Source organism: Lepidochelys kempii, chromosome 3, assembly GCF_965140265.1.
Source record: "Lepidochelys kempii isolate rLepKem1 chromosome 3, rLepKem1.hap2, whole genome shotgun sequence".
Classification (NCBI taxonomy): Eukaryota; Metazoa; Chordata; order Testudines; family Cheloniidae; genus Lepidochelys; species Lepidochelys kempii.
This window is the reverse complement of record NC_133258.1, coordinates 168,120,995-168,142,958: the sequence shown is the minus strand read 5'-3', so window position 1 is coordinate 168,142,958 and position 21,964 is coordinate 168,120,995. Positions and strand designations below refer to the sequence as shown.

Here is a 21,964-nt window from a genome sequence, read left to right as displayed (position 1 = left end):
ATGCCTAAAACCAAATGGACTGTGTCCAAGGAATTGAGAACTCTAGATATTGATGGAATTGTTTTGCCTCAATGTTCTCTCAAAACGAGGTTTAAGACAAAGCGATAGTGATGGGGACTGGCCATCTTATGAGATGGGTTATGAACAAGGATTACAATAGTTTATTTACAAGAAGCTGGCATGGCACCTTCCTATCCCTCACCAACACATTGACAGTGGATCAAACACCTCTCTGTTTCCTTTCACCAGCTAGGCATGACATAGACCTATCCCACCGTTTGTAGTCTGTATGCCCCTCAGCTCTCGAGGCTCTGTAGGTATGATTAGCCAAGACTCCAAGCAGTAAAAGCTCTGATGTTTCCTCCCCATGCCCAAAAGAATTACTTCCATCATCACACAAACATACCCAAGTCCAGATTAGAGCAGTTTTAGTCAGAAATAAATTTGACATTTCCACAGAGCATGAAACACTCAACTGTGTCATCAGGTGCAAACAGACAGGCTTAACTAGGTTGTCAACCACCCAGAACATTTATGCTGACTGGGATTTAGCAGATGCTATAGTGATGACTCTACCTCCAGTATAACCACAGAACAAGGTTTCAAAAGCTCTTCAGACCACAATTGGTCCAGGTGGGACAGTGACTGGGCTCTCAACCACCACCCTCTAGCCACTTTCCCTCCTAATTTACCAATTTCCCTCCTAATTTGCAGACCATCTGAACACGTAACTCATGGAAAGGAGTCATCTTAAATTGCAAAGATTGCGTTAATAGGTAGTCTAATAAGCTCATGCATTAGGATTCCTGAATGTTTTTTTTTCCCCTATACAAAATAGGTTAAATAGGAAAAAAAATCTCTTCCACCTTGGAAGTCCAGACAGTAAAATCTTCCAGATGGGACCACTGTCAGGGTTGGTCAGTGTTTGACTCAATTAACTTGCAAGTGAGCTTTTATCTATAAAAAATAGTGGCTGACACCACTATAATATATATGCATGGATTTTCTAGTCTTCCCCTCATAAAAGGTTAAATGTAATTTCACTGTCTATAGCTCTCTTGCTGCATGAACAATATTAAGCTACAATACTTTGCATGACACATCTTGTATGAAGTGAGCTGTAGCTCACGAAAGCTTATGCTCAAGTAAATTGGTTAGTCTCTAAGGTGCCACAAGTACTCCTTTTCTGTTTGTGAATACAGACTAACACGGCTGCTACTCTGAAACACATCTTGTATTATACAGCCATCTAGAGGGCTTTTTCTTTAACTACAGCAATCCTATACTATTGCAATGCAAACACAAAACTGGGGGAATTGTAGGACTGGACAGGATCGCAAGAGGTCATCTAGTCCAGTCCCCTGCACTCACAGCAGGACTAAGTATTACCTGGACCATCCCTGATAGGGGTTTGCCTAACCTGCTCTTAAAAATCTCCAATGGTGGAGAGTCCACAACATCCCTAGGCAATTTATTCCAGTGCTTAATCACCCCGACAGTTAGGAGGTTTTTCCTAATGTCCAACCTAAACCGCCCTCGCTGTAATTTAAGATCATTGCTTCTTGTCCTTTTCTCAGAGGTTAAGGAGAACAATTTTTCTCCTTCTTCCTTGTAATAACCTTTTACGTATTTGAAAACTGTTATCATGTACTCTCTGAGTCTTCTCTTCTCCAGACTAAGTAAACCCAGTTTTTTCAGTCTTCCCTCATAGGTCATATTTTTAGATCTTTAATAATTTTTGTTGCTCTTCTCTGGACTTTCTCCAATTTGTCCACATCTTTCCTGAAATGTGGCATCCAGAACTGGACAACTGAACTACTCCAGTTGAGGCCTAATCAGCATGGAGTAGAGCAGAAAAATTACTTCTTGTGGCTTGCTTAGCACACTCCTGCTAACACATCCCAGAATGATGTTTGCTTTTTTTTGCAACAGTGTTACACTGTTGACTCATAGTTGGCTTGTGTCCACTATGGTTACCAGATTCCTTTCTGCAGTACTCCTTCCTAGGCACTCATTTCCCATTTTGTATGTTTGCAACTGATTGTTCCTTCTTAAGTGGAGTACTTTGCATTTTTCCTGATTGAATTTCATCCTATTCAGCCCATTTATCCAGTTTGTCCAGATCATTCTGAATTTTAATCCTATCCTCCAGAGAACTTGGGACCCCTTCCAGCTTGGTATTGTCTGAAACCTGTAGGCTCTGCTGACCCTTCGTGGCCATTAATCCCTTTACTACCCCATGGAAATATTCTGTAAATCCAACTCTGATGCAACTCTGGTGCTGTTACATGGACACTGCTGTCATTGACTCCATTGTGAGCCATTTTGGGGTGTGCTCTTTTTACCAAGAATTGTGTCAGACACATGTTCATTTCTATAGTTAAGATGGTTGATTAAAATCACAAGGGGACTTACATCTATGCAAGATGGTAAGTTCCTAGTGACCTCCCCACACACACTCTTGCTAGCCTGAGCTCATCTGCATAAACTTGAAATATTGCTCGCTTGTGTGTGTGTGTGTGTGTGTATGTGTGTCTATCCGTGTGTTCCCCCTTCCCTATAGCTTCTAATAATGTGGGAAGGCTTCTGCAAAAAAGCTGGTTTTCACACTGAACTCTGAAAATGGGCAGGGTAAGTAGGCTTACCCTGATCTAGTCCATTAGGAATTTAGCAGTAAAGAACTCTCTGTTGAGAATGCCCTGCCTCCAACTTCAGCTTGCTCTGAGCATAGCTGCCTGGCCTGGGTATAGCCCAGGTACAGGACCACTGAGGGCTTTAAAGATGAGGAGTTGGAAATGAACAGAAAGCCAGAAAGAGAGTGGTGCAGGGAGGATGCACACTCTGCATTTTCCCTGCTGAAAAGAGAGCATGTTTCTCCCAGTTTGTGTGGGGCCTTAGGGTGACACCCTGGCCGTTTGAAGGCAAAACTCCCATTGGCTTCAATGGAGCTAGGATTTTACCCTCTATCTAGAGCCAGAGACAAAGAAAGCAATGCTAGTCAAGCCCCACTATTATCAGCTCCTTTTATTGCAAGTCTTGTGATATTTGTTGTTTTCTTAAATCTCCAGCTCCAGGACTCATGTGCCTCAGCAGCCACTTGCCTGTTGGCTCTCATTTATGGAAAAGCTTTCTAGACCTCACGGCTGCAAGGAAAAGCTTGGAAACGTGCCCCCTGAAGGCTCCAAAACCCAGAGGGTCAAGAAAAAGAACCCAACCTCTATTATTTTTTTAAAAAGCCGAGGGGGTTGTTTGGGGCCTGGCTGGGGCTTCCAGCGCGTGGCGGAGGGGCCACGGTGCCCGCCCGGGCTGAACACAGGGGACATGGTGGCCTGGGCCGCCCAGGAGAGGGAGGCGCTCCTGGTCCTTTTGCTAGCGCTGCCCGCAGGAAGGACAGGACTGGCCTGGCCTGGCCTGGCTTGGCTTGGCGAGGGGCGGAGGAGCGGACTCCTCCCGCCCCCCGCCTTCTCTGGGCATCAATTACACGCACTTGGCATTCAGGCCCTGGGCGACCCGCTCCAGTCACACCGCCCCACAGCGCGGGCGGGCCCGCCGGGAGCCGGAGGCGGAGCGCCTGCCCCGGGGCCGGGATCGGGCCGGGGAGGGCGGCGCTGGCGCTGGCCCCGGCCGGAAGCGCGGGGGCGTGGCTGGCTCCGTGCAGGGAGCCGGGGAGCGCGGGCTTTCTAAGGTCGGTGCCGCCTTTGTTCCGCCCCGCCGCCGCCGCCGCCGGGCCGGGGGGAAGGAGGTGGCGGGGGGCGGGCTTGCCAGGCGCGGAGCCGCTCGGGCAGGGGTGGCTGCAGCTCCGCGGCCCCTCGAGGCGGGTGGGCAGCGGATAAAGCGTGTCCCAGCCGGGGAGCGCATTGCGGGGCGAGCCCGGGGGACGCGTCAGTGCCTGGAAAGGGCAGTGGGGGGCTGGATCCAGAAGAGGATCGCAGCCTGCACCTTTGCCCCCCCGTGAATGGTTCCCCCAGTGTTGCCTGGGCAAGAGCTGCGGCCCCTGCTCTCAAACTGTCCCTCTGGAGAGGGAGAGAGACAATGAGGAGGAGGGGGATTTCCTACATTGCCCCACTGAAATACACAGAGCCGAAGGGCGGGATCCCATAAGTAGCAGGAGGAAGGCCTTTAGGAAACTGCTTTAATGTTAATCACAAGAGGGAGCTGCATGAGTCTCCAAAGAGCGAGATTTGCTAGTTGTGCACAGGTACAAAGCAATAGCGCCAATGAATAGGGTTGGCTTTATCTAGTTGAGTGCACCTAGGTGCTGCAGTGCCCGACAGAAGGGGAATCTCTGCAGATACATTTTGGGGAAAAGCTTGAAACATTAAACTGTTGTTCCTTTCTCTGGTGGAGTTCATCTTCCTCTCTGACTACTGCTAAACTCATTGTGCCTGGTACGACTTTTATCCCTGATTCATGCAGATCCTTTGACTGTAAGATCTGTGTTGATTTGGGATTTTCCACTTTGCTCCTCACCAGGGTAATGGAATTTTTATTTCTCTATTTTTGCTTTTGGAACATAGCCGATGAACCAAGGTGCTGATCTAGAGCTCATGGAAGTGAACGGGGTCATTCCGTTGATTTCAGTGGGCTTTGGATCAGGTCCTGTATGGACTCTGCTTTCAAAAAGTATTGCTGGGAGTCTGTTGCTGCTAAACACTGAATTCAAAGCAATTAATTCATTGATTGATCATTCAAGGTGCTATAAATCAAGTTGAACAAATAATTCACAAAGTAAAATTGTAATGAATTTTGCCTCCCTCTCAAATTGTTTTTGAACAGACTGAAAATTTCTCAGATTTATTCATTATTCAAAATTATTTGAGGCGTTCTGCAGTGAATCATGCTTGGTCTTCAGATTATTTACCAAAAGTTTGTGGAGTCTTCGCAACTTACTTTTTGCTTGTGTTAGCCCTTCTTTGTATGCAGAGTTTTGTTTTAAACCAAAAGAGAATAGCTTTTAAAGTTGTAACAAATTAAGGCCCCAGTCCTGCAAAGGCTTATCATGTGCCTGATTTGAACGGCTAGTGTTCTTTGAGGATCAGGGGGTCAGCAAGAGATTCTGTTTCATGTTGTTGAGGTATAGATTCGATAGTGGCATCAGAGACAGTTGACTCACAGTTTAGGAGTAACTCAAAATGCTCCTTCCATTTGAACACGCACCATTATGCAAACTAAGCACAACAAGGCAGCAGAGCCAGATGGCATACCAGCTGAAGTCTACAAGTTTGGAGGTGAAGAACTGGTAGGGAAGCTCCACAAACTTTTTCTTCATATCTGTTATAATGAGAAGATTCCAGAAGACTTGAGAGAGGCTAATGCTGTTACAATCGTTAAGAAAGGAGATAAATTAGAGTGTGGAAACTAATGAGGCATTGCCTTGCTATCTACAGTGGGGGAAATTCTTGTCCGTATCCTCTTAAACCAATTACTTCCCCTTGCTGAGAAAATATTGCTGGAATCTCAGTGTGGTTTTAGACCATCCCATGGGACAATCGATACAACACTGCCTGCTGAATCCAGGAAAAGTCTCGGGAGCAAAATCAGGACCTGTACATGGCTTTTCATCGATTTGACAAAGGCCACTGACTATGTCAATTGCAAAGCCCTGTGGAAGGTACTAACCAGATTTGGTTGCCCTCCAAAATTTATTAAGGTTCTAAAGCTTCTCCATGATCAGATGACTGCCATGGTTTTCTGTAATGGCCTTGAGACGGAACCTTTCATCATCAAAACTGGGGTTAAGCAAGGATATGTTATGGCCCCGGCCCAGTTTTCCATCTAGTTATCAGTCATTTTGGTCCTTGTTAAAGATCACCTCCCCAGTGGAGTTGACATTCAATACAGAATGGATGGGCAGCTCTTTAATCTTTGATGTCTCCGGTCAAAATCTAAAGTCTTCAGGGCGTCCATTACTGGTCTTCCGTGTGCTGATGATTGTGTTATCTTCATGCACGCTGAGAATGACCTTCAGTCCATACTGGATTTTCTTGCATAAGCTTACTGAAGCCTAGGACTCTCACTCAATACTGAGAAGACTACACATACTGTTTCAGCAAGGGTTTACTAAAAAGCATCATTACAAAGGGGGTGTGAACAACAAACTGGGCATTGATTTGAGTAGTCTGATCTGTTGGGATTTGCTCTGGAAGAACTTCAAAAAGCAATTGATCTAAATATTGAGTTAAAGTGATTCTTCAAACGATCAGTTGTAGTAATCTGAATGAGGTTCTCTTTCAGGACTAGGTTTAACATCAATTAGAATATTGCCATTGACTTCAGTGAGCTTTGGATTAAGCCTTCAGCCCTCCAATGTCTAAGAGTCGCAGGCCTGCAGTGTTTTTCTTGGTGTCTACAGAATGAAACACTCTGAGAATCAAGCAGTTGGGAGGAAGATGAAAAAGTTTGAGCGCTTCTTTAGAGAATAGAATGAGACTTTATGACTTTAAGAAATATTTAAAATCAAAAAATGTCAAATGTAGCAGTCTTAGCTCAGAAAACAGTAAGAGAACTGTACCCAAAATAATCCCAAGAGGGATTGATAATTATTTTATAGGTACTTCAGATCACAGTATATCAGACTGGATTTATGATAGTCCAGTGTTTTCAGCTGAGTGTGCCTTAGCAGCATGAAAACTATTCTGAATTTTGAAACATCAAAAAGTTTGAAAAAGGTACCGCTAACTATGTAATCGATAAATATAGGTGGGATACAATAAAAGGTAGGTTCAGCATCCACAGTGCAAAAACCTTATTATTCTGTCTGAAGGCTGTTGCAACACAGATGTTAGATATGCGTTTATTCTATTTGGCCCTTGAAAAGAGAAAATGCCCCTTATTAAATTCCACCTCAGAATGTAGTAGAAACAATATACCCATTATACAGCAGGGCACTGTGCTATGATCTGATTTTACATAGAGCTGTTTTGAAGTGCTGTTACTATACAATACATTTTAAAGCTTTGTGCTGGGAGTATTTAATAGTGAACATATGCTCTCTCTTAAAGAATTCGGAACCCCCTGATCCTGCAAGATCATGTGTGTGGGTGAAGCCCCGATCATGGCATAGGTCTTCCTATGTATGTATGGATTTTTTTAAACTTCAGGGTCCTAAAAGTATCATGATTACCCTTATCACTCAAATCTGTTCTTGTTTTATATGGCATACTTTTGGTATGGAATTTAGTTGATGGATTCCTGTATTTGATTGAATTGAAAGTAAGATTTAAATATTTTATTTTTTATGTTGTACGTTAAAATACCATACATTGGCCTGTTTTGTATAGAAAGGCACTGACTGATAGTTACTTCCCACATTAATCCTTTTGAAAAGCAAAAAAAAATAAAATAAAATTAAAAATAAACTTAAAAATTAGAGCATTAAAAATAAACTTTGTTAGTTATGTTGTTACTTTGAAAGCAAGTGGCCAGAACACTGAGAGGCTTTGTAAGTTTCAGCTTGAAGCCCAAGAATAGTTGCTCTGGAAAGGCTCATCCACTCCCAACATGTAGCATGTGAGTGAGGACTTGATCAGAAGAAAGGATTTCCAAACTGACATTTTGGGTTGGTGGGTGTGCTCTGCCATTTTCTCACACTGAATATAAAACAACGCAAGGATTCAGAAAACTGCAGAATATGTCACTTGGTCACCAAAAATATATATGTCTTTGTTGCATTATGTCCCTGGTTGTTGCTATTAAATACACACCATACTGAGCTACTTGTATAATTTTGCTTACTGTTTTCTAGAAGTTAACAACAAGGACATCATTTGGAGACCAGAGAAACTTACGTTGCAAGTAGTAATGCTGCCACTATGGGAAATGTTTCTTTACCTGTTTCTTTCATTGGGCTTCCACTTTTATTCCTTCTGTGAGGTATACAAAGTCTCCAGAGGTAAGTCTGTAAGGTTGCCGTTTCATTTTTTTGTATTGCTTCTTGCCTTTGAGGTTCATGCAAATCAGTTATTGGCTAGCTTTATTTAATGCATTAGTTTATTTTCCAGGCAGGCTCCAGCAGCGTTTCCGTCTGAGACTTTTGAACGGAAGGTACCTATATTCTCTCTCTAGCTGAGAACCAACAGTATACAAATAAATAGCAGGAGGGGCAAGCTGTGCAAGGAGTCTTTTGTCAAAGCTTATTCAGAGCTGGTGTTTATGGTATTTGGAGGACAGTTGGAAAGGGGTATCTTGACATTTGCCATTAATATATATATTTAATAGATTAAATTATAAATAGTCTATGTGTGGGAATAAATATGTTTTTTCTTTATAATTTTGTAGTGTATTTCATCTGAGACATAAGGCCCTGATCTTCTGCATACTTACACAAGTGTTTAACTTTAAGCCTGTGAGTAGTCTCGTTAAAATCAATGGGTCTGTAAATGTGCTTAAAGCTTAGCACATGCACAAGTGTTTGCAAGATCAGGACCCATATTAAAATTGGAGAGTCAGGAATGGTCTGGGCGCAGGACTAAAATCCAGGAGCTTTTGAGTTCTACTCTCTGACACTTTATTCCTGTGGCTTTGGGCAAGTCACTCAGTCCTCAGTTTTGTAAACACTTGTGCTCATTGGACCTGATCGGAAGCCTGTTGAGGTCATGTGAGTAAATGCTCCCTAGTGAGAGTTGCCCAATCTAATTCAAAAATGGCAGAATTAGAGAGGAAAGGGGATTATATTTTTCTCTCATAAAATGTCCTGCTTTTAGAGTAATCCCTCAGATTAACGGTGTTCTCCTGTCAGTGCTTCATACCTGAGGGGCAAACTGTTCCATGCCTGGGAAGGAGTACGTAATTGACAGCTAGCCCATATAGATCTGTGAGTTAGGTAGACCAAAAGGAATTGCTATAACAGCTTCTGTGCTGGAGTTGAGAGACATCAATCATGTAACGCTGGACACATGCCACAAATGTTGCTGTATATAATAGCCTGAAACAACTTTTGCGTAGGACTTTTTAATGATCCTTTTTTTCCTACAATACAATAAATACTGCAGCTGCAGGATTTTCTCCCTCTCAAAATGCCAGAATAGAATATTTCAGGAATGCTTCTATTTCTTCTGTAGTTTCATTGTCATCTCCCTCCTTATATCTTTACTATTAGCCTGAAATTTTGCACATTGTATTGTAAAATCAATGCCAATGTCTTTCATACATTCCTGTCTGTACCCCAGTCCAGGAAAACATTTAAGAATGTGCTTAACTTTGCACATTGTGAGTCGTTCCATTGGAATAGTTCAACTGAAGTCAGTGGGACTACTCATAGTGTGTAAAATTGACCATGTACTTAAGTCTTTGCAGGATCGTTGTCTTTGCAGATTGAGGCCTTTTGTCTATAATTAATTCTTCATTCACTGTTGTTCCTGCAAACTCAACTGTCCCTATTTCCCATTGTGATGGGGGTATACAAATCACATTCTGAGCAAATCAAGGCTAACAAGCTAGTGGTAGCTCAGTCAGCTCCACCCTGCCATAACGCTGAAAGATGAGAGAGGCACTTAAAAGGTGAGAGCATAGTACAATTGGTGGCAAACCAGAGAGACCTCCAGTCCTCAGCTCCAGGAGAGACTGGTTGAAGGCAAAAGCTCCTCAGATGACCTCTGACCTGTGAAAGGGATAAGGAAGGCATTTAAAGGTCATAGTGGCCGATGTTAAACCACCTGCTTCCTTTACTATTATCGTTAACTGAGCTGCTGCAAAAATTCAATGGACTTTGTGGGACTCGCAGTTTGAACTGGCATAAATATGTTCCATTGCACATAAGTTTGTTATTGGTCTTGCTGGGTTTGACGTTCAGGAATGTGTCATCTGACATGCTCTACCCTTGGAATAATACTCATTCACAGCTGTACTCACCTACTTGCTTCTGAACAAGGAAACATTTTTCAAGTCTTCCACAATGTATCCAGTTGCAGGAAGAGTGAGCTGAGGTTTCTCTATGAATTGCTGGAACTAACTAAATAGATTTGACAGGTTGCAATATTGCTGCTATTACTGTTTTTTCACAGGGATTTTTGTATTTAGGAAACCCTGTTATCCATTTGCTTCATCAACTCCTTGATGCATGAGGTGTGTGATTTCTTTTTGTTCATTGGTATGCTTGTTTTTTTCAATTTAAAATTGAAACTATTTTATGTGAGAGCGGAATAATGCTTTAAATTCTGTTGTGTGCAGGGGAAATCACCAACTGACCGTAATGAGCAGTGGTCTCATTTTTAGTCATTTTTCTTCTCTAATCAGTTTTGAAAACCACTTCATGAAACTAGAACAAGAAGGATTTTAATATAAAAACTCCTGGAGCCCCAACCTCCCTGGTAGATAGGAGAGTGGATGGTCAGTTTCCTTACTCCTGCTTCTGCTTCTTTATGTTAGTGAAACTAAAGAATCCTTAAGGTTTAAATACCTTGGGAAGGGTGAGTGGGTTTTTTCAGCAGACGACAGTGAACCCAGTAATTAATGTCTTCTGTTAACTTTCAGTGTCTGCCCATGAAAGCTTTTATATGAGCACTTGAGAAAGATGTACTTATACTCTCATATATTATGAGGGAAATTTATTTTTTAGCTATCTTTATGTTGCCTTTCTATTATCTAGAGTTGTATGTGCACTCAGAGACAAGTGATAGGTACAGTTTTAACATTTAGAAATAATAAATATGATTTGGCTCCTATATTTTGGGTATTTTAATGTAAACAAATTTACAGTTAAATGGTTAAAAAGTAACTCCTGGTTAGAGGAAATAGCTATAGAGAAATAAATCTTGAATGATACTGCATTTTAATTAGTCATGCATTTTATGCTAAGTAAGGCCTCAATCTTGTGAATTTACTCCTGTGCTTAATGTTGTTCATCAGAGTAGTTCCACTGATATCAGTGGGACTACTCACATGAGTAAGGTGAAGCTTGTGTGTAAGAGTGTGCAGGATCTAGCTGATGGTAATTGGTAGGTCAAGATGGTAAACTGAAGCACTTTAAAAAAACTGATTCTTCATGATATTCTCTGAAAAGGCTTACAAGATCATCGTTATTTTTATTGCAGTGTCATATAAAAGTCTCGTGTCTTATTTTTCCCACTAGAGGGAGATATCAAACAGGCTTAAAAAAACTGGAAATGAAGACCAGTGTATGCTTTACATTTTATAATTAGTAAAATAAACCCAACCTATATCATAGCATTAGAATTTCATTTTTGATGATAATTCCTAGCACCAAAATCTTTTGTATGGGAAGATAGTGAAAACTAGCCAAGACTTAATTAAATCCTTTGCTATTGCGTTCAGAATGTGCCCCGTGGACAGCTTTTCTGGTCTTGGAGGTTAAAATAAAACCATGCTGTTTTCTCTCGTTTGCTAACATTATGTTGAGTGTTTTTGTTGCCTCTTTATTAACTTCAGGTAGACCAGGACTTGCTTTGTGAATTGCTATGGTACCAATTAATCTTTACTTTCTGTTTAATTATTATTCTAATTTATTATTTCTATTATGGTAGCACCCAGAGCCCCAATCAGCATCAGCACCCGATTGTGAAACACACAGGAAGATGAGATCCCTGCTCTGAACAACTCACGGTCTAATGCCCTTGCCCTGCAAGCTGTTCTGTGTGAGTGGACCCCTGCCTGCACACAAAGCTTTATTGGCTAGAGGCTCTGTAAAGGCACAAGAGTTCACCTGCTTGGAGCAGTTGGCAGGATCAGGGTATAAATTAAGACAAGATGCAACAAGTAGATGCAACAAACTATAGGGGGCAGAAGGAGGATAGCAATGAGAAGATCACACAGTTACACAGGCCAGCTGTGTGCACAGTTAATGGCCAAGTAGTGGGCAGTGTAACTTTTGACCATAATTGCAGTTTTGGAAAAAGATAATCTATTCCGTCATGGTTTCTCTAGGAGTCAGAATATGATGTAATTAAAAGGTGAAATAGAAACCACTGAAGATCATAGGGAAGCTGTTTGAAGAGAATGCTGTCAACACTGTAGGTCTCATCAGTTAATTAAATTGATTTAACAAATGGAAGCTGATGTGTTTCACTAGAGTGGCTTCTAATCCTGCTTCTTTCACTTATTTGGTCTGTAGCTTTGAGGTTCTGTCACTTTTCTGTCTGTCTTCCTATTTGTAAATAAGGGGGTTGTTGCAAGAACTGATTAATTAAGACCTTAATGACTATGCAGTGCTTTGAACGTATAAAGTGCTGTCTAAATACTAAGCATTATCGTTATAGGAAGACAGGTTTTGTGTATACCTCTGGAACAGCACATTTCCAATGTTGCTTCTGCAGAAGCTTGCTCCCATTCCAGTACAACCTGTGAAAGTATCTTCATAGGTGTTCTGTACCCAGTAGTACTGGATTAGGAGGGCCTTAGAGTTGCACCTGAAGAAGTGAGGTTTTTACCCACAAAAGCTTATGTTCAAATATCTGTTAGTCTTTAAGATGCCACCGAAGTCCTGGTTGTTTTTGTAGATACAGACTAACATGGCTACCCCCCTGATACATAGAGTTAAGAGGGAAATTTTCCTAGATAAGAAAAGACTACATCTCCCCCTCACGCCCCAATTTATCTTGTGTGTCACAAAGTCAGAGGCAGAAACTTGAACTTTAGACAGATATTGAAGTTTCACAGAAAAGCAGAGGTGTGATTCATCAGGGATTTAGCCTTTCACTTCAAGCTTTTTCTCAACTAAGCATATTTAAACACTTGAATTTCTGAGGCAGCCTCTCACCAGCCAGAATCTGAAGTGGGCTTTGAGGACAGTTAGTTTGATTGGGATGCACTTGTGGGAATAGTTCAACTGAACCTGCTAGATATTTCATGTGTTATATCTGCTTTTTGCAGAATATATGTCCCTCCACCTTTTTTTTTTTTTTTTTAAACAAGGTCTCTGATGGTATTTGTGACCAATGACTGAATAGTTCATACTTTAAATAGTGTTTAGGGAGGGATATGTGTATGTGTGTGTGTATGTATATGTATTTAATCTTAAATAATCAATTGTGGTGATAGTTTGTTTATATAAGACAAAAAATCCTTCCCCTGCCTACTCTCATCTTTTTCTACACTGGTCAGCATAGTATCACACTGGTGCTTAGATTTTGGTCATGGAAATGATTGTCTGCACTGAAACAGACCATGAACCAATGTGTTTTCATGCTTTGTTTTCTTTAGAAATAGAATAAAACATGCATTAAGGATGAAAGGCTGTGGAAGACTTCCAACTCAGCAGAACAGTGTGCTCCGCTGTGTGAGGATTGGGTGGCTGCAGTCAGTACATGGAAATTCACAGCATGCTGAATGTATGGTGGAGTTGGGTTACTCTGCCTGCCAGCCCTGCATGGATCAAATGCAGGGTTGGGACAGAGATAGCATCAGTGGTCCATGATTGTATGCATACGTCAGCCAGAAATTGGGGGTGTGCAAGGATCAAAGACCAGGGACTACAGTAGTGACAATTTTGTTCAGACCTAAAGATTGGGGGTGGATTCTGCCCTCCTTAACCTTCTTGATTTCTTCCTGCATAAAGAACCTCTATTCCCACTTGCTGTGTGTATGTTTTTCAGGTAGATACAAAGAATTTCATACTGTTTAAAAACGAGCACTGCAGGCCCATTCACTCTTTATTTTTGTTGGTGAGCTGTTATTAATGGGGGTATTATTCTTGGCAGAATATGAAGAGGAACTTGAAAGAGAATTTGAACTGGAAAAAGATCCTCTGTTTTGGGGACTTAAAAAGGTAAGGTCAATGAATATTACTGATCATTTTCGTTTGTAAGCTTCGTGTAAGTTCATATCCCTAGCAATTCAGTGGAAGTCTTCTTCAAGTGGATTGTGACCAACTTTTATGATTACTGTATTAAAGAATGTTCTGCTCCTAGGCAGAACACTTGCCACAGATTACTACAGGGATCGGCAACCTTTGGCACACGGCCCACCAGGGTAAGCCCCATGGCAAGCTGGGCCGGTTTGTTTACCTGCCGTGTCCGCAGGTTTGGCCAATTGCAGCTCCCACTGGCCGCAGTTTGCCACTCCAGGCCAATGGGGACTGCTGGAAGCGGTGGCCAGCACATCCCTCGGCCTGTGCCGCTTCCTGCAGCTCCCATTGGCCTGAAGTGGCGAACCGCGGCCAGTGGGAGCTGTGATCGGCTGAACCTGCGGACACGGCAGGTAAACACACTGGTCCGGCCTGTCAGGGGGCTTATCCTGGTGGGCTGCGTGCCAAAAGTTGCTGATCACTGGATTGCTATATTCTGTGAATTATTGTGTGTTGTAAGATGTGTTCCCTTTCCTCAGCTGAGTATTATTTTAGAGGTGTTTTAAAGAGTAACTCAGATTTTTATAGAGCTTATTATTTGCCTCCCTCCCTCTGTAAAGCCAGGTACCTTTAATACTTTGAGTCCAAGAACACAGAACTCAGAGGGAGAGAAACTAATAAGTATAAATACACTATATTAAAAAAACTCTAAAATGATGTAAAGCATCTTTTCTACCCGTAAAAATACATAGAAATGTGCATCCTCCAATGTGACAGGAGGATTCCTTCCCTTCAGCTCTTCCCACAGGTTTCACAGTGGGAGGGAAGGAATTCTGGCCCAATGTTTTTAATCAAAATAAATAAGTTAAAATTGGTCCTTTACTAGCACACTTTCCTCTCCATGCCCTGCCTCTCCAATTTCATTTTCAGTGGCAGGCATGGAATACATAAAACATTTGCAAAAGGAGATATTTGCCAGTCCTGGATACTGATTTAGAATTGCAAGCTCAATCAATAGTGTAAAAAAAAATTAATTTGATCTCCTGAGTTTTTCCATCCCTCAAGAGGAAAAATGGCTTACCTGATGCGATGTGACATGATCTAGAAATTCGTATTATAGTTTTTCTCTTGATTGCTGTCCTTTGGTACGTATTAGCAGCAGAATCACTTAATCTCTGGTGTCAATGTTTATTCTAAAAAGCATTGGCCTCCCTGTGCACCCCCAGCTGCGCTTTTCCTTTTGCTTTGTCATTTGATTGTTTGCATAATGGCTTTTCTTAGGATGTGGGACTGGAAGGGACATTAAGTCCAGTCCCTCGCGATTGCAGGCAGCCCCATCGTATAATTCTGTTAATGAATTTACTGAATTTATATTTGAGCATCTGGGTCACCCTACACTGGTTTTCAGTCTAGCTTGCTGGGTAATAATTTTTGCAGCATAAATGTTTAAAGAAACACTGTTAATTTAAAAATCACACTTCTTTTTGAAAATTTTCTACTGCTATTACAAGTAAAGCCAAATATTATTTTAGCTGAGACAGAGAAAAGAAAAAAATGTGTATTTTTCCTCATTGTTTACATTGTTCTGTCTATCTTAGGCTCTTATATGGCCCCCATAACCGTAGTATCTGAGCACCTAACAAGCTGAAGTGTATTTATCCTCACAACGCCCCTGTGTGGTAGAGAAGTGTTATCGCCATTTTACAGATGGAGCACTGAGACCAAGTGAAGCTAAGTGACTTGCCCAAAGTCACACAAGAAGTCTGTGATAGATCAGAGACCTGACCCCAGGTCTCTCAACTTGTTGGCTAGTACCTTAACCACTGGACCATCCTTCATCTCTTAGTCAGGTGGGCCCTGAACCTGCAGTCTGTTGTACATGAGCAAACCCCAGTGCCTGCATGGAGCCTTGTTGGGTTCAGAGAGGCTTTGTGCAGGCACGTGGGTGTATACACATAGAGCTGTTTGCAAGATTGAGGCCTCAGACCCCAATCTTGCAAAAACTTAAGACACTTGGTTTATTTTGTGTCCTATGACCAATTCCATTGAAGTCAATGGGAGCAATTCGAAAAGCAGAACGTTAAGCATGTGCATAAATCTTTGTGGGATTGGGGCCATAGTTAGTTTTCTCTGTTGTTTGTGCAGAAATTTCACCCAGTAATGGGAGAGAGAATCATCTTTGACAATAGGAATATGTGAACGTAAAGCCACAGTAATAGACTGGGGCATTCAGGTGCTGATGTAGTAATTCAAGCTACTTGTAACAATTTTTTTTAGATTAACTGACTAATTTAGTTTTTTTAACACATTTCATCATGTAACATGGTTTGGCATGTAGGTAGGGATATTGCTGAACATAAATTAGCATTTTCCTTGTTAACAGTAGGAACAAAGTCACATGAAAATAATAGGAGCTTCATGTCTGTGTGACAGCCACAGGGACTGCTGCTAAGCCAATGAGCCATTGTGCCATGACATGAGGAGGCTGCCTGAATTACCAGCTAGGAACAAAGTATTTAAAAATCTGAAAACATTTCTGTTAATATTAGGGCTTTTCACCCCTCTTTAAAAAATGCAGATCCTAAAGGTTGGGCCTGACCTATTCGTGGCCACACCCTCATTGCATAGTGGTCCTCATACTCTTGTCCGCACTTCATATTTAATACACTGCTCTCAAAGATTGATAGAGTCAAGTTAATATTGCCTTTGGGTGAAATCACTCTGTGCCAAGGGCTTACGTGGTCCATAGGCCTCATGCTCACCTTCTGCAAGGAGTGCTTTATTATTTCTTCAGATTTAAATGACAGTAAATGCTCAGACAAAAGCTGCAGGTGTCATAATACTTAGAGTAACACAGTGCTGAGCACCCAGCATCATGACATACTTGTACACAGGTATCAGATTAATTTAGCCAGCCCATAAATTAAAGGAACAGAAGAGCCCCTTACACCTCCTTTTCCCCTGCCATGAACATGTTCTCAGCCTTCCCCCAGAACCTGTCAAACAAATGGTTTTTGCAAATTGTGCCTAGAAGGTTTCAGCTCCAGACTGCTTTGTTTCAAATGGGGAGCAAGATCCACAGTCTTGACAAGCAGCTCCTTCTTTTTAATAATGAGGTGGATCCAGCTTGAGTGTCCCTGCTGACCATAGCTAGGCCAGTATGGCACAGGGAGAGAGGTAATCCCCCATGTGGACTGGTTCCAGGCCATTTAGAGCTCTATAGGTGAAGGCCAACACCTTGAACTACACCTGGAGACCAATAGGCAGCTAGCAGACCCCAGAGCACTGGTGTCATGTGCTCCCAGCCAGATGCCCTGCTTAACAAATGAGCTGCCATATTCAGCACCAGTTTCAGTTTTTGCATTGTTTTAAGGTGTCACTCCATGTAGAGTGCATTGCAATATTCTTTTCTGAATTAGGAGCATCTGTATATTACAAAATTAGTCCTTTATTAAAGGCATGTGCTTTGTGGCACTGCCAGCTTTTGCTGTCTTCTCCATGCTCTGCTCTCTTTGGAAACTGCCAACACAATCTGTCACTGCAGGGATTCTTCCTCTGATTCGTGCTGTTTACATCAGCATAAGACGTTTGTTTCTGCAGAAGAAGCTATATGTGATTGTAGTGTGATCTATAGGTTATGTATGTATTATACTGACTATTTAACATTCCACTGTGTTTAGAGTCCTCAATGCTGTGGGTATGGGAGAGGGTTCAGGATTTGGCTTTTAGGAACAGAGACATGTAGGCCTTGTCTGCATGACATGGGCTTTGACGATAAAGCTATACTGATACAGTTATGCCAGCGGAGCCCCCTAGTGTAGATGCAGTTTATGCTGACAGAAGAAGTTATTCTGTACAGTAATGCTATCTCTCTGAATGACATTAGCTATGCCGACAGAAGCATTCTTCTGCTGGCATAATTGTGTCTATGCTGGGGATTTTGCTAGCATAGCTGTGTTGGCTATTGGGTGTAGTTTGTTCCACACCAATGACTGACCTAGCCATTCTGAGAACACTTCGTAGTGTGGACCTGGCTGTAGACACATCTCTTCCGTAGGGGTTACAGAAAAGAGAAGAGATGCCTTTATTCCTATTGTTCTTGCTGCTCCAAAGAAGTTTCCCTGTTTCATTTCCCCCAATTTTTGTGTGTTTCTTCTTGTTTCTTCTTGTTTCTTGTTTCTTGTTTTTAATGCAGCCTTTAGGTAGTTGCAATTTTTGGCATAGCATCAACTGAGGACGTTGTTTGTGCTCTGGGCTGAGTAAGGGCTTGTTTAAATTGTGCATTTGTGTTTAGGTCAAGATCTCATTATCTGTAAAGTGGAGTTGACTCTCAAGTCCATATACAGAACTGTAATAAAATACACCTTTAACAAAACCCTTCTATGCATCCTCATGCTGATGTTTATTTAAGATGCCGAAAGGGCAAAATCCTGACTCCTCCAGTCATGTAGGAACTAAGAGTAAATAAATGAGATTAGGACCCAGAGACTAGAAGGTGTAAAGTTTAAGGGGATAAGTTAGTTGAGATGCTCTTATTAACATGAAGAGCTTGTGTTTTTACCTGCTAACATTGTTTCTGTTCCTTTCTCCTGGTTAGATTTCTTACCTGACATGTTAAGAACTGGATACAATACAACAAAAAACAGAGGCCATTGCAGCCACAGCTGCAGAATACAAATTCTTATCTTCACAGAAAGCTGCAGTTGTAAATTGGAACGTATAAATGCAAGTCTCTTATTAACTCTCAGATAAGCAGTATAAAAGCAGTTGATTCCCCAGTTTGAACTTAACAGCACATGGAAATAAATCTATTTCTACTTTTTCAAAGGTCAGCAGAAATAGAGTAATAATGCACAGTGAAATCACAGTATTAGTTAAGAATAGACCAAGAATATTTTTTTAATATCAAGAAATAAAGGTGATTATACTTTGTATTCTGTTCCTATGGGGGAACCGGGCCAGGAGCAAGACCAGAGATCTGTAAGAGATTTGAGTGTGTCAGCTTTGAATCAATAGAGACTGGGAGCATTGAGGATGTACTCAGTCTTAGTATTCAGGACAATTCTCAACTAATAGGCAAGGAAGAGCTCAAAGGGACACCAGTAACTTTAAAAACTAGGCAGTCTAAAAAAAGTAGTTAAAAGTAGTTTGAGGTACTGTACCTGCACCTCAGTGCCCCAGTCTATTACTGTGGCTTTATACTCACATTTTCCTATTATTTTGGATGACTTTCTTTCCCCTGTTTCTGTGACCCACACACCCAACAGAGGAAACAAACTCTGGCCCTGATCCCATTGACTATTCAGTGGAACTGCTCATAGGGCATAAAGTAAACCACATGGCTAAGTTTTTGTGAGATCGGGGACTAAAGTCTCGGTCTTGCAAACCGTTCTGTGCATGTGGACCTGTGTGCTTCCATGGAGCCTCACTGAACTCAACAGGACTCAGCGCAGGGTTTGGGCTCTGCCCGTATGGAACTGATTGCAGGATCAGGGCCTCACTGGCTAAACAGAGAGAAAGGATGGTCCAGTGGTTAGGACACTAGCTGACAAGTGGGGAGACCAGGGGTCAAGTCCACCACAGAGTTCCTGCGTGACCTTGGGTAAGTCACTTGATATCTCTGAGCTTTGGTTTCCCACCTGTAAAATGGGGATGTTAACGTTTCATTACCTTACCTCCTGGGGTGTTGTGAGGATAAATATATTAAAGATTCTGAGGTGCTCTGGTACTATGGTGATGGAGATCATATAAGAACCTTAGATAGATATCTGTACAGGCCAGGGAGAAGTGGGAGGAAGCCCAGGCTCTGACCATTCCTCTATCCCTCCCTGCCCAGCAGGGAGGGATGGAGTAAGCAAGAGCATAGCTTAATCCTGTGTGCCTGGACCCAAGTGCAGGGTAACCCACTTAACAATGTAAGATGGGTTCTTACTCCTCTGTGCATGCACCTAGCCCAAGTCTCAATCTGTTCCAAAATGAATTTTTATTAATTTTGTATTTGTGACTTAAAATTGTTACCCTTGGTCAGTGAAAGAGCTGGAAATCTTAAACACTAGTTGTGTGGAGAGATTTCTGGCAGGACTACTTCTAGTACATTGGTTTTCAACCTGTGGTCCACCGACTATGTCTAAGATTTCCAAAGGGGTCTGCACCTCCATTTGAAATTTTTTAATGGTCCGCAATTGAAAAAAGGTTGAAAACCACTGGACTAGCAGAAAGGATTGCGCTGGGTGTTGAAATAAATTTCTTCAGAGAATCTTGTGTTTAACGGGTGTTCCCTGGAAAATGAACCTAAAGCTGAAATAAGACTATCTGCAAAACAAGCTCTTTCAAACATTGCTTGGCTCTGTCAGAGGGTGACAGTGGGTCTCTTAATAGTGACTGGTCCACTGACCCCACTTGCCCTTAAAAAATGGCACCTGGGCCATAGAGCAGGTGAGAGCTGCCTGAGACGAGGAGACTGTAGGAGGTCTCTTAAGGAAGCTGTAGGTGGTTCCTGGAGGAAGGCTGTAGGTAGAACAGCAACAGACGGGTTTGCTGGCTGACCTTCCCATGCCTGAGAGCCAGGGCTGAAGGCCAGACAGCAGCAGAGGGAGTTGCCTGCTGACATTGAAGCTGAAGCTGATGGACAGAGAGGCTGGAGTCAGGGGAACAGTGGAAGGGCCTACCTCTTGGCTTCTCTGGAGCAAAAAGGTTAAAAGACCAGAGGAAGTGAGGGATGCTCCCCTGGAGAGGATGAGCTCCCAGCAGTGAGGCTGTGGGGGTTCCTGCTGAGAAGAGCAGGGTTGCATTCCAGCTGGAAGGGCTGGCAGAAGGACTAGAGAGGACCACCAGAGAGCCCAGGTGAGACAGAAGATGGAGTGTAGCATGAGAGGCATTGAGGGACTAGATATCTTGGGATTTTAAGGGCTGTATGCGTTGGGGTGATAAATGGACTATGTTTTGGGACTTCTGTCCTGGACCATTCAGACTGGTTTTTCTAATAAACTGGAACCCAGGAGGGGTGTTGTTGAGGCAAGGAAGCTTGTGTCGAGTTACTGCGGACTCTGAAGGAGGGGAACCAGAGGGAGGCATGCCTGTTCTGCTGCTGGAGGCTGACCCCATGACAGGCTCCCCCATCTATATTAGCCTCTCTGAAGTCCTCCCTGAGGAGGGAATAGGTGGTGCAGGTTTCAAAGTTTCAAACTTTTTGAGCTGAGCCCCCCACCTTTGAGTCATAATGTTTGGTTGCCTCTCTCACAACCCAGACAAGCTGGGTGGCCTACTGAGGTGAGTCGGGGGTGGAGGTGGCGCTTCTTCCCCAGACGCCGCTGTGTGGAGCTGGCTTGAGCCCCGCTGGCCCCTGCCCACCCAAAATAGAAGTCAAACTACACCTATGCCTGAGCGCTCCCCTCTCCCTGCTGGGCCCTAGAGTTTTTATAGCATGTTGTAGGAGGCCTCAGAAAGAAGAAGTCTGAGAACCCCGATGTAGGCTGTTTTTTCCCATTGTTGAAATGGCTTAGTCTTTTAAATATGTGTGGTCTGGACAGGTGGGGGGAGATGTGATATTCAGAGTGGCTTTTACACATATGTTCTTCAAAAGCTGATAATGATACAAAATGTGGCAGAACAGAGAGCCCTACACTGAGGGCAGGTCATTCAAAATAGGAGCCTCACTAGGGTGTGGTTCTGGAATACTAGCAGGTTTCCATGGCGTCTCTGGCAGTACTCCAGTTTTACGGGCCCATTCAAGCCTGGACCTCCTATTTGCTTCAGACTGAATTAAAGGGATGGCTTGCAGGACTGGGTCTCAAATAGCTAATTCAAAACATTCAGGTAGAAAAAGAATGAGCCTGTCTTCCTTGAAAAGTTAATCATAGAATTATAGAAGCATAGAATATCAGGGTTGAAAGGGACCTCAGGATTTCTAGTCCAACCCCCTGCTTAAAGCAGGACCAGTCCCCCACTAAATCATCCCAGCCAGGGCTTTGTCAAGCCTGATCTTTAAAACCTCTAAGGAAGGAGATTCCACCACCTCCCTAGGTAACCCATTCCAGTGCTTCACCACCATCCTGAAGTATTAGAATTGGCTCTAGTTGACTGGCTTGTGTTCTATGATTGAGAATGGTGGAAAAGTTGGAGGAGAGACTGGAATATCAGGGATACCAAATCACAGGGTGGGGAAGGAGCTATGTAATATTTTTTTGAAGCTAAAAGCTTGAGTGGGATTTTGCTTCAGGAAATTGA

The 21,964-nt window shown here is 42.6% G+C and overlaps 1 protein-coding gene across 10 annotated transcripts in view; it reads left to right on the top strand.

Annotated features, from left to right (window-relative positions):
• Nucleotides 1–3,592: 3,592 nt before the first annotated feature.
• The window catches only part of HHAT (hedgehog acyltransferase), a 334,554-nt gene continuing 316,182 nt past the window's right edge, over nucleotides 3,593–21,964 (top strand). For 6 of the 10 annotated variants that reach the window (XM_073339002.1, XM_073339001.1, XM_073338997.1 and 3 more), the window contains exons 1-3: nucleotides 3,593–3,685; nucleotides 7,745–7,891; nucleotides 13,653–13,720. In XM_073339002.1, coding sequence (XP_073195103.1) covers nucleotides 7,801–7,891; nucleotides 13,653–13,720 — 159 coding nt within the window. In that variant the 5' untranslated portion in view covers nucleotides 3,593–3,685; nucleotides 7,745–7,800. Of the gene's footprint in view, nucleotides 3,686–6,978; nucleotides 7,074–7,744; nucleotides 7,892–10,001; nucleotides 10,063–11,488; nucleotides 11,592–13,652; nucleotides 13,721–21,964 lie in introns of those variants that run through there. The other 4 variants (XM_073338994.1, XM_073338998.1, XM_073338999.1 and 1 more) reach the window with 4 other exon arrangements.